At 42.2% G+C, this 12,709-nt stretch overlaps 1 protein-coding gene across 7 annotated transcripts in view; it reads right to left on the bottom strand.

Moving 5' to 3' along the window:
- LOC135198699 (nuclear hormone receptor E75-like) overlaps positions 1-12,709 on the bottom strand; it is a 371,243-nt gene that overhangs the window by 16,812 nt on the left and 341,722 nt on the right. For all 7 annotated transcript variants that reach the window (XM_064226534.1, XM_064226535.1, XM_064226538.1 and 4 more), the window contains exon 3: positions 573-717. In XM_064226534.1, coding sequence (XP_064082604.1) covers positions 573-717 — 145 coding nt within the window. The remainder of the gene's footprint in view (positions 1-572; positions 718-12,709) is intronic.

Genomic DNA, 12,709 nt, shown 5'->3' with positions numbered 1-12,709 from the left:
ATCGCCTGCTCTTCCCAAACTGTACGGTGCGTCATGTGATGTGTCCTGTATCAACAAAGGGCCCTGCCCTTCGGCACTTCCTTGTTGCACGGTCGTTCGAGATGGATCCTTCTTCACACCAGCCCCCTGTTATTTCGGCCAGGCCATCTGTCGAGAGAGAGAGAGAGAGAGAGAGAGAGAGAGAGAGGAGAGAGAGATCAACTAACGGGGCAAAGGGTTTCCAGATCGGTGACCCCTTGATCACGCTAAGGACAAAGACCCATACTAGGGCACACGGGCTCCCGGAATTCGGCCTCGTGTAAACATGGACGCATGTACGATATACTGCGCAGAGAGAGAGAGAGAGAGGGAGAGAGAGAGAGAATCATACACTTCACACATCGCACCTTTATTCTACAAACAGACGATTCAACACATGCGTTCTGGGAGTCACGAACGGCCGTTCGTGAACAAAGATGACCAAACAAACACACGCACACACATACAAACTCTTGCAAGACCACAAACTCGACCCCTCCCCCCAAAAAAAGGGAGTAGGGGGGATGTCAAAACACTCAAAGTACTCTACTCACCATCTCGCGACATGCCCACAGCGATGCACTTCTTAAGCCGGCAGTACTGGCATCGGTTGCGGTTGATCCGCAGGATGGAGCACTGTTGGTTCTTGGTGCAGGGACGATACTGGATCTTCTGCTGGATGCTGCGGCGGAAGAATCCCTGCAGGAGACGGGAGAGAAGAGAAGAGGAGGAAGGGCGTTAGTGTTGGTGCTTTTCTCACTCTTGGGGTAGTACCTGCCTCATGATAATTATTATTATTATTATTATTATCATTATTTTTCTTTTCTCACTCTGGGGGCAGTGCCTGCCTCATGATGATGACTATTACTATTATTATTATTAGTAATAAAAATGCTCAAGAGTAGCCTATGTCTTGAAATGGAAAAAGAAGTCCACATTTATGTATGTGTACATAGCACATTTAAAGATAAATCTGTATGCAGACTGAAAAGGGGGATTCGAACATAAGTGTGGATTTGGGTCTCCATTATTATTATTATTATTATTATTATTATTATTATTATTATTATTATTATTATTATTATTATTATTATTATTCTGAAGATGAACCCTATTCGTATGGAACAAGCCCACCAAAGGGGCCATTAATTTGAAATCCAAACTTCCAAAAAATAGTATGAACAAATCAATATATACAAAATTAAGTAAAATATTAAAATGCAAGGGAAGGCGACTTGGGAAATGCTTCTCTTTAAATTCTCGTTTATCACCGCTATCTACTTTGAATTAGACGGGTTTCAATTGATGTAATATTGAAAGTTTGTTCTGAATGAAAATAATCACAGTTTATAGTACATAAATATCTTGAGAATATAAACAAACTCTAAGATATTCACAAATAATTTACGCTTTTCTGCGACATGAAATAAAGCTATCGTTACCACAGATCAACTCACTGGATTTTATTCAGCTTGTCAAAATCCAGGAGGTGCCTTCTTCCTAACTGAACTGCTATTTCTCTAAAGCCAAGTTTTCTTCCAAAGGCCACCTGAAAAATCGCGAGCTCCTAGGACCTCCAAACACAACCGAACTCGACAGGAAACAATATCATTTTTGGCAGATGGCTTGCATATATACACCGGAGGAGAACACTTCCAGGTTTCCGAGGATCTCCTGGAAATAGTTTGGCCGTGCGTGTATGAGGCTACGTATGTATGTGTGAGTGTGTGTGTAAGTATTCGTCTGTACACGCGCCGAAGAAGTAAGTGTCTGGTCTGGGGGGAAGTGTAGGCGATGTGACCGTGAACTTGAGAGACAGAGAGAAAGAGCGGCAGAGGATTGAGGGAGGGGCCCCTTAGGTTCTCCGTAGTGCAACGGCTTTCCCTGTACGAGCTATGACGCACACGACCTGCAGGAGGCGTAAACAGGAGGAGTAGGAGGAGGAGGAGATGATGATAGAGCGTGGGATGAGTAGGGCCAAAACCGCCTCTCTCCCCGTTCCCATCTTTGCTATCTGGCCTTACCTCCCCCTAGCCCCTCCCCCCCCTCTCCAAAAACCAGATCCAGCCCGAAAACCAGGAAGAAGGTTAGATGACGAACTTTAGGAAAATTCGCCTCTGACGTGGGAGGTTGCGTTGCTTGAATGCACTGGGAAGACGAAGACGAAGAAGAAGAAGAAGGCGATTTCCTAATGCATTTTTTCCCCAGAAAAGGTTGCAGAAATGTTCAAGAAGTCATTTTTTTCTCTCTGCTTTGAAGTAGGAGAAGAGGAAGATCAACTGCGTGGCAGGCGGGAATATACGCCCACTTTTACCGTTCAGGCAAATAGGCGTCCAGTTTTGCATGTTGCTGCCAACATATGCCTTTGCTATGCACGGCATACAAACGCCTCTCCAATGGATGCAAGAACTCGGGTGCATACCGGAAATACAGATGTTTAAACCTTCGAGAAGATACACTAGAAAACGAAAATATGATAGCTACGAAAACTGAAAATGTAACCTTCCAGGATTGATTGATTTGTTGGTTAGCTCTTACTGGCGTCGATATATTAGAAAACGGAAAATTTACACCTACAACCAAATATATAAATACCTTGCCATAGTGAACCCTACTCCCGTCCTAGAGGACCTTACCACCCCCGTTTCCCGGCCACCCCCCCATCCCTCGCAAAACACCCTCTACCCGTCCTCCCGATACGGTCCACGTCTTACTAGCAATAGTAATAGTAGTACTCCCGCCCTCCACAACCTCTCCCAAAAGCGGCCTGATACCGTAAGAACACCTCAATGACAGAGCACACCCGCCCCCCTCCCCCGCCACCACCAGCGACCGCCAGACCGCTTCTCTCCCCCCTCCTCATTGAAGAAAAAAAACAAACACACACCCCTCCCATCCTACCAGAGCATTCTGTGTACTCACACTCATACAGAAACAGTGAGGACTACCACCTCCTCCGCCTTTCCTTGCTTTACGCCTTGGTAGGAGGAGGAGGAGGAGGAGGAGGAGGAGGATCCTCTCCGACAACTTCTACCGAATATTAGATTCCAGTCCGTAGGACATCTTGCGTAACTAAAAATTTGGCATCTCCTTCCAGAGAGAGAGAGAGAGAGAGAGAGAGAGAGAGAGAGAGAGAGAGAGAGAGAGAGAGAGAGAGAGGCCTTTAAAAACTGGTCTCGAATGCGAGGATGTGCTCGTGTATTAGGCAAATATTTTTCCTAGAATCCAGGCGAGAAAAGACAGATACCAGTTTCCTGGATGCACACGACCCTCTCTCTCTCTCTCCTCTCTCTCTCTCTCTCTCTCTCTCTCTCCTCTCCTCTGTGCAACTCCTTAAAAGTCCCGGTCTTAGACCAGCCTAACTTAAGGGGAGGGTGGGTGGGGGGGATGGGGAATGCAATGATGTGGCGTTACTTAGTGATATTTCCTGGGCGTGCATCTGCCGGAGCGCGTGCGCGCTCTCGGGGCATCGGTGACCGTGAAGACGGGCGTCACACTCGGCTTCCCGTTATTAATACTGAGGTCAGTGGCCAGCCCCTGTAGAAAGACGCCCCTGGAGACTTTGTCCCCCTCACCACTGACTGACTGACTTATGTCCCACTAGAAGTGGCGTCATATCATCATATTATTTTAATTATTAATTTTTTTTGGTCTATCACAGTCCTCCATTTCGACTGGGAATTATTATTATTATTATTATTATTATTATTATTATTATTATTATTATTATTATTATTATTATTATTATTATTCAGAAGATGAACCCTATTCATATGGAAGAAGCCCTTTCCAAAGAAAATGGTGTTCATTAGGAAGAAGTAGGAAGAGGTGAAGGGAAATGCAGAAAGAGGGGACCCCAATTATTAAAAAAAATTGATAAATTAACAAATAAAAATGTATTAAAAGGCAAGGAGAACTTGTGACAAAATATCTCTTGATCGGTTACTGAATACGGCGGAGGAGGAGGAAGAGGGAGCCCCGCCCCCCTTCTTAAATTAGCCGATGAGTCGACTAGCGATCGGCGGAGCACATCGAACGTACACGGTGAAAGACCCCGGCCGGAGAGTCAAGCCTGCGCTATCGATGATGAAATCCCCCAAAAAACAGCTGTTGACTCACGCATTCACCCAATTGCTCTCGGGGTTTCCCAGGTCAATGTACTGTATCTCACAAACGCGCGCGCGCGTGAACGGAAACACAAACTCACTAATACACAGAAACAAAAGCCCTTGTTATTCACCCCCCACCCCATCTCTCCCTCTCTCTCTTCCGCAAAATTCCTGACTTCATATTTTTCCTCGTATTCCGTGACGCAAAAGGAAGAGACCTCGATTCAACAGGAGGTTCTGATCAGATAGGGTCCCGCTTCGCAAATTACCAACATACACACCTCAGAACACGACGCAATCTGCGTACGATGGCATTTATAAATGTGCGTACCCAAGACTGTCTATACGGGTTCTACCATGTCCCTAGAATGACGATGAAGGAGGGTTCTTCCACTGACGTACCAACTTCAACTGGGAATCGTTACGACATTCTGGAAAGGATTTCGCGACTGGAATTTGGATTTAGGCAGAATCATTAGACTCTTTAGGTGACCCAGTGGTTATCTTGGCAGCAATTTGCTTTTGTCCATGTAGAGAAACTGTTGTCGTAGTTTTAACAGATAACACGAGTAATCTCAAGTATAAAAGGTCCATCATTAATACACACTGGTTTAAAACTAAAGGACTATTGCTCGATAAGGGTGGAAGTGAGTCCACCGAAATATAGTCCTTAGATTTAAACCAGAGTGATTTAATGATGGGCCTCTTATACTTGAGACGTATCCTGTTTTAGCAGGCTATATATATATATAGATATATAGAGTTATACAGGCTAGATATATATATACATATCTATATATATATATATATTATATATATATATATATATGCATACTTAACTCCATCTTCCTGTGCCATTAGAAGCAAGAGGGCACCCACATCCAAACCCCAAATCCTTCATATTTTAACAGAAAAACCTCGAAGCGGCCCGATCACGCTCATCGAGTTAAGACGATTCTTTCGAAACGGATCCTTTGAACTCACACACACAAAAAAAGGAGTATAGCGCTTGTACGTTTGCGAAGGAGAAAGGAGTGAACGTGAACATAACCGAAACCGAAGGCGTGAACGAACGAATGCACGAAATAGCCTTCTTTGCCGTGCAAAAAAAAAAAAAAAAAAAAAGGCCAATACCGAATTCTTTCGGGCGAATCGAGTCGCCTTTCCTTTTCTTGCGAGGAGTAAGTAGGTGGTGAAGTGATTAACAAAGGAAGAAGGTATTCGCAACAATATTTAGGAAATGGGTCATTTTGTAAAGCGTGGGGAGAAAAAAACCACGAATTAATAGCAGGACTAAAGGAATTTCAACCGGTAATTTCCCTCAATTTTATATTAGCCACATTCATTCATTATACGAACATGATTACTGAACCTGTGCATTAGAAAATCCCTCACAATGGAGAGAGAGAGAGAGAGAGAGAGAGAGAGAGAGAGAGAGAGAGAGAGAGAGAGAGAGATTAGGATATACAAATTAACTGCAGGTTCTCTTTCTTTCATTCCCCTCCCCTTCACCTCCCCCCACCCACTAAAGTTCGTTACCCAAGGACAACACAAAGGGCCTCCCTCAGAGGAGTCAGGGTCGAAGGATCCGTTAGACCAATCTGCTCCTCGGCAGGTGGATGTGAACCACCTCTCTTCCTCCTCCTCCTCCTCCTCCTGAAGACATTTCCTCTCTCTCTCTCTCCAGCCCATCCACACACACCCTCCCCATCCCCACCTCTTCCTCCCCATTCTTTCCCACCCAACCTCCTTCACAATGGCCTATTGAAGTGGATCCCTTTAATAAAAAAAAAAAAAAACACCCTAAGGGCTTAAGTTGAACTTGGAGAATAAAAAAAAAGCGATTAGTCTTTGATAAACTTCTAGGAGAAGTGCGTAAATAATTAACGATAAAAAATGGAATATCTTCTGAATTAAACAAAAAAGCCGCATTACAGTAACAGCTGTATAGAATTTCCTACTTGCCACCCTATAAATAACGGTTTCACAACCCTTACTCGCAGAGTTAGGCCTACCCAAACCTTAAAAATAATTTCGGACGCTAATTATTTCCCAATTTCCGTGTGACCGTAATAGCAGTAGTAGGTACTCATGGGGTAACTCACCTGGCCCCGAAATTTTAGGACCAAAGACTTGACTTCCTTTCCATTGTTATTTTGCTTTTATTTTTCATTTTTCTATTTTTATTACTTTTTATTTATTGGTGTTTTTTTATTTTCATTATTTTTTGAAATTCTCTTCTTTATCTGATTATCTGAACGCCGGAACCTCTTTGTTTGATAAAAGGGATTATTCCCAACCTTTTGGGGAATTGACACAAACCCAAATTTGGTCCGCTACCTGCACCGCACGAGAAGAGAGACGGTGAAAATAAATAACAGGTGTATAAAAGAGAAGGATAAGGAGGGACTGCAGCTTATTTTGTCCAGCGGGACAAAAAAAAATAATATGATAATTTAAGAAAGATATATTTTTTCTTTGTACATTTTCGCGCGTGGAATCTGAATTTATTTACCTAATTGCATATGTCCCCAAAAACCGACGAACTTTCCAACGCCAAAAAAGAGAGGAGGAGGAGGAGGAGGAGGAGGAGGAGGAGGAGGAGGAGGCGGCCCAACGGAAAGTGAGAACAATTCTTTACAACCGACGACGACAAACCGCCTCAAAAACCAGTGGTGTGGCCTGGCCTTGGCGTGGTTTCTCTTCGCTAGGAGTAAAAGCTCTCTCTCTCTTCTCTCTCTCTCTCTCTCTCTCTCTCTCTCTCTTTCGATATTGTACTTTATAAAGTGAAAATAATAACTCCAAATAGAGAGAGAGAGAGAGAGAGAGAGAGAGAATTCGATTTCAAGCCAACCTCTCAATATCAAGACTAAACCGACAACGAAATACAAAACAACAAAAACAAAAGCACATCTCACGCACACACACAAGAGTCCTGGCACCCTTACTGCTCTGACCTACATTTCGGTCAGTCACCTCTCTCTCTCTCTCTCTCTCTCTCTCTCTCTCTCTCTTTCTAGATGGGGAGTTTGGCCCACTAGGTGCGTCATCGGTGAGCCGAAACTTGACAACTCTTATGCAAAATATTTCGTTCGATTTTTCTGCATTTGTAGGTCCGTGGAGCCGTTTTCGACCTCGATAATGAAAGCGAACAGTTCTCGACATGGATAGCTCTTCTCAGACCGCGTATTCGTAGAAGAACTAAGCTCAAAAGGCGGTGAAATATGTGGCATAGAAGCGCTTGTAGAAGAATATTCGCTATCTGGCAACTCGCACGTAGCGACGACTTTGAGAGGGAAAGTGTGTGTGTGCGCGCGCGCGCTTGGCTACTAAGTTCACGTACTCTTGATTACTGAGGCTTGTATACAAGGCTACCATTGTTTTTAAACAGGGAATAATACAGTCCGAGATTAACGAATCATTACAGACGCATTGCAAAACTTTAATATACAAAGAAGTTAGGTGTTGTCATGTTTCTTGAAAATGTGAACAATTCCTCGCACACGAGAGATTCCACGAAACTGAAAGCTCTTTGACAGAGAGAGAGAGAGAGAGAGAGAGAAGAGAGAGAGAGAGAGAGACTACTTGAAATACACAATAAAGCACACTATGATAAAGCCAAACAGAAATGAGACACACATGTAAGTCCTCCCCCTACCCCTACCCTCCTCCCCCACACAATTCCCAAGTTCCCTTAGCGTATCCTATAATCGGCGGGAATTTTTGGCAAGTGTTGGGGAAATGCTTCAGTGTCATCATACGAGAGAACGAATTAGCCGCCCCCCCTCCCCCACCCTCAACACTCCTCCCCCAACCCCGGGCGAGTCCTGAAACTAGGTTACTGGTCCGAGGGTAAACACCACCACCAACATCCCATCCATTTCGTCGTCGAGAGGTCATTCACCCCAAGCAGGAAAGGCCCTCCATTGCTATCTATATCAACAGGATAAGAGATTAGAACAGAAAAAACAAAAACAAACACTCACGAAAGCACGGGGCAGCTTTCGTCGGATTTCGATTGAACTGACGTAACCGCAGAGAAAATATTAACAAGACAAAAAAACTTATCTTTAACCCTAAAAAAGACAAATAAAAATAAAAAAAAATACCATAGTACGGAGCAGCTTTTGTAGGATTCCGACCGAACTGACGCAACCGTGGAGAAAAAAAAATATATAATAAATAAAAAATATAGGATATCTGAGTATCCAGGTGAATTACGCACTCGAGGATCAAGTTCGCGTCTTTGTTGTCAAGTGGGGAGCAGCTCCCCTCTACCAAACAACTCTCACCTCTCCAGAGAGAGAGAGAGAGAGAGAGAGAGAGAGAGAGAGAGAGAGAATCCTGCAGGTCACATCCTTCGTTAGATTCAAACTACTCTCACCTTTCGATTATCAAAAAGGATATATTATCCCGCGAGATATGTCTTTCGTTAGTTTGTATAAACAGCCCATCCAGTCTACCTACTGCAATGTTAAACATTTAGAATATCCCTTCGATGTCAATCGCGTATCATTCATAAAGAAAGCACAAAAAAAAAGTAGACTTCAAACCTCTCATATCGAAAACCTCATAAAGAAAGCAATGAAGACGCCCATAGGGCACTATAAACACCAAAAAAATAACTCCCACACACCCCTTTGGAGTTCTTGGCGATGGTATGTGTACTATATCTGCGATTAATTAACAAAATAAAAATTAATTTTTTAAAAAAATGGAGCGAGCTGGACGGTATTGGTGGTGGTGTCAGTGACCCACGGTGCGGTAAACAGAGGAAGTCGAATCGAATCCTTTGTACCGAGCATTAAATGGAATGCGGTAACCTCAATTCGCTCTCGCGCATATATATACTACATCTCACGTTCGCTTGCATGATACGATCGAAGGCACCGCGTGGAATTGATTCAAGGGGAACTCAAGAAATTGGGGAATTGAGAAATTTGGTCAAGGAAGTTTGGACACTGGCGAATTAATAATAATAAGTTATTATTATCATTATTAAGGAGATGAACCCTATTCATTGGAACAAGCCCACCAAAAGTGTCACTGGCTTAAAAATTAAAGCTTCCACAGAAAATGGTGTTCATTATTGTATATTATTATTATTATTAGTAGTAGTAGTAGTAGTATTGCTATTATTCAGAATATGAACCCCATTCACATGGATTATTATTATTATTATTATTATTATTATTATTATTATTATTATTATTATTATTCAGAAGATGAACCTTATTCATATGGAAACAAGGCCCCCCAAAGGAGCCCCATTTTAAAAACTCAAGCTTCCAAAGAATATATATGGTGTTCATTCACAAGAAGTAACAGAGGGTAATGGGAAATACAAAAAGAAGAGCCTCGCTTATTAGAAACGAAAGAATAAATTAAGAAATGGATAAAAATGTATCAAAATGCGAGGAGAATAATATTACGATAGTAAGACCGTTTTCCGGGAAAAATATCGATACCCCTAGATAGCTTATATACTTGTTTATATATATATACTCACACACACACACACACAGACTGACTTTTAGTAGACCTGTTCTACATTGGTCCTGGGTCTGGCACTCTAACCCAATACTTTGACCCCGATTCCTGACACGCCAAGTGTTCCTATGAAAACGCGGGGCCAACGTGCCCATAAAATATAAAAATATATAAATATATATATACATCACGATGAAAGTATACGGCCAGATTCAGAAAAGTCATTGACCAACAGCAACGGTTAAATGGGGGAATACTACTAAGTAGCAGCTAATATGCGAGAAAAAAATGTTCTGTATTTCGGCTATTTATAGTTTTTCATCTCTCTCTCTCTCTCTCTCTCTCTCTCTCTCTCTCTCTCTCTCTCTCTCTCTCTCCATAAGTAAAGTCCGGGCCATTTCAATCTGTTTCTGAAGGAATAAAGAAAAAACGAAAGAAAAAAAATTGTAAAGACCAAGGGCCTTGATGAGCCCGAGGAACGACCCTCACCCCACCTCCAGGTTTCTCTTTCTCTCTAAGGGGCCTTTCACTTCCACTGGTTCTCTAGAGGAGGTTACTGTCCCCTACTCCTCACTCCTTCCACCCCCACCCCTTACCCCATCTGACCTATTCCCTATTTCATTTTCTCACGCGCACTTATGTCCTTCAAGTTTTTTTTTTTTAATCCCTGGCAAACCCACTTGCGAAATTCAGTCTTCAATCTCTCTATATATTTTTAATAACTCTTCAAGTCCCGAAGGTATAGCACTAACCTCTAGAGAGAAGAGGAGGAAACAAGAGGAAACGTTTCGCAAAAGAAAGGAGTCCGGTCTCTTTAAATGTTCATTAGAAAAAAAAACCAGGTTGGCGCCATTCATTAAGCAGTGAGAGTACACACGCTAAAGGCTCATTTGAGAAAGCAAATTATTATCAATAATATTAATAACTTTATTACCTTCCTCGCATCCTCCCTCAAATCATTCATTAGACTCACATTCACTCCATTTGCTGTATTTCTTTACAACTAAGAACCTACAACTAAAAGCAACAACAAAGACAATTATATTCACTTTCATTTCCACGGAACGTTTCTTCCCTGCGACGGGGGGGGTTGAAAACCCGAAGGCCCAGTCACCCCCTCCCTCGCTTCCTTCCTATAATCCCTCCTCACCCCCAAAAACCCCATATCGAATCCTAATTATAACATCCTAATATACGTGCCCTAAATTCGACAGCGGCACCAGGCAGGGACAGGCCGCGCCCTATATCCCAAATAGTATGTTAAGGTTACTACAGTTCATTCACCTTCACTATCGCGCAGGAGTACCAACTTTCCCCGCCAAAGCTGCCAACCGCTCTCAATGCTGAGCGCTGAGTCGTTGTTTATCTGGATTTTTCTTCTTTTTTTCAGTGCTTGATTTTGAGGAAAATGTGATAATTCAAGTACAAGCTATACGACTGTATGTATTTACGATTATGTATACAAATTTTTATATTCAGTTAACTTTCCAGTCAGCAAAATGTACTGCGAATCACAAGAATCATTCAAGATACAAACGTATATAGCAAACCGTTTCGAAATACATTTTGAAAACAATTAAACCTTTAACTAAAAAAATACTATAATGAACCCAAAACGTCAAGTATAACAACCGAAAAGCTGGTCGTAAGACATAAACACGAAAAAAAAACAAAAAAAAAAAAAAAACCGTATCGCATGAGCGGAGCAGTGTCCCGCCTCCGTCCGTCTAGCATAGCTTCCCATCGAGACCCATTTTCTCTGGTGCACTCGGAGCGTTCCCGTTTTCTGTGACTCGTTTTCTTCGACGCCCGGAGGGGGTCAACGACCCAGAGTTCACGTGATTTTAAACGAAGCGTGAGGATCCATATCATAAGCGATTATTCAACTGCTCGGGGAAATTATAACATCACAGCGAATCTAGTTCATGTGAACATGCTTCACGTGATATGCGAAAGATACCACTGTTTTGTATTGTTTTTCGCCGGTAATAATATAATAACCTTAATAATAATATATTGCCCGAGCGTCGTGTAAGATCTGAAAGAGGCTGAGACTTGACTTATATACTTTCAATTGGAAATATGTGATAACGAAGGCGATGTTGGATGGATGCATGGATGGATGGATGGATGGATATATAATATATAATATATATATATATATATATATATAGATCTATATTATATGACTGTGTTGTGTGTTTTGTGTGTGTTGTTGTGTGTTTCGTGTGGTTTGTAACATTTGATCCGAGACCTCCTCCTTCTCCTCCAAGTGTTCGGGGAAGGAGGGGGGCCGATGAACTTTTGGTTTCAATTATACACACACACACACACTTTCCCTTCATCTGTCAAACCACTTTCCTGCGCATTTTTGCCTTCTCGTGAAGATCGTCTTACGTTCTGCTGCCGCTGTGGTCGTACTGGGATCTCTCACTCACTTCGTTTCATTGCTTTCCCTTTCTTCGTGAAAAGAATTATACGAATGAAAACGTAACAATAGCTTTGAGTTACTGCGCCTTACCTTCTTCTCTCCCTCTCTCTCTCAGCAGCATGCACGGGCGCCTGTCCGCGCGTGTATGTATGTATGTGCGTGTGTTTGCAGCCCTCATATGATAGCCGTTCTGAGGTTAGTGACACCAGAGTTCAATAAAGCCTAACTGGGTCACTGTAATCTTCTCCGCCCTTACTCTCTGAATACACGGCAAAACGAACGATGTGTGCCAACCAACGCCTCATTATCCAAATGCACCATCACAGCTCCTAAAACACACATACGCACGCATATATATAATATATATAATATATATATATATATATATATATATATATACAGTGTGTCCATAAGTCCCAGTACCATTACAAGTATTTATTTCACAGAATGGTACTGAGACTTGATGGACACCTTGTTTATATATACGTATACATACATACATACATACATACAATATATATATATATATATATATATTGTGTGTGTGTGTGTGTGTGTGTGTGTGTGTGTGTGTGTGTGTGTGTGTGCATGAATTGGTCTTAAAGAAGACAGTGCTTGTCAAATTGACATTAGAGCAGAATAAAGTCGACTATTTTCATTA

This window comes from Macrobrachium nipponense, chromosome 22 (assembly GCF_015104395.2).
Source record: "Macrobrachium nipponense isolate FS-2020 chromosome 22, ASM1510439v2, whole genome shotgun sequence".
Lineage (NCBI taxonomy): Eukaryota > Metazoa > Arthropoda > Malacostraca > Decapoda > Palaemonidae > Macrobrachium > Macrobrachium nipponense.
Note: the sequence above shows the minus strand (reverse complement) of the source record. Positions and strands in the feature narration are given on the sequence as shown.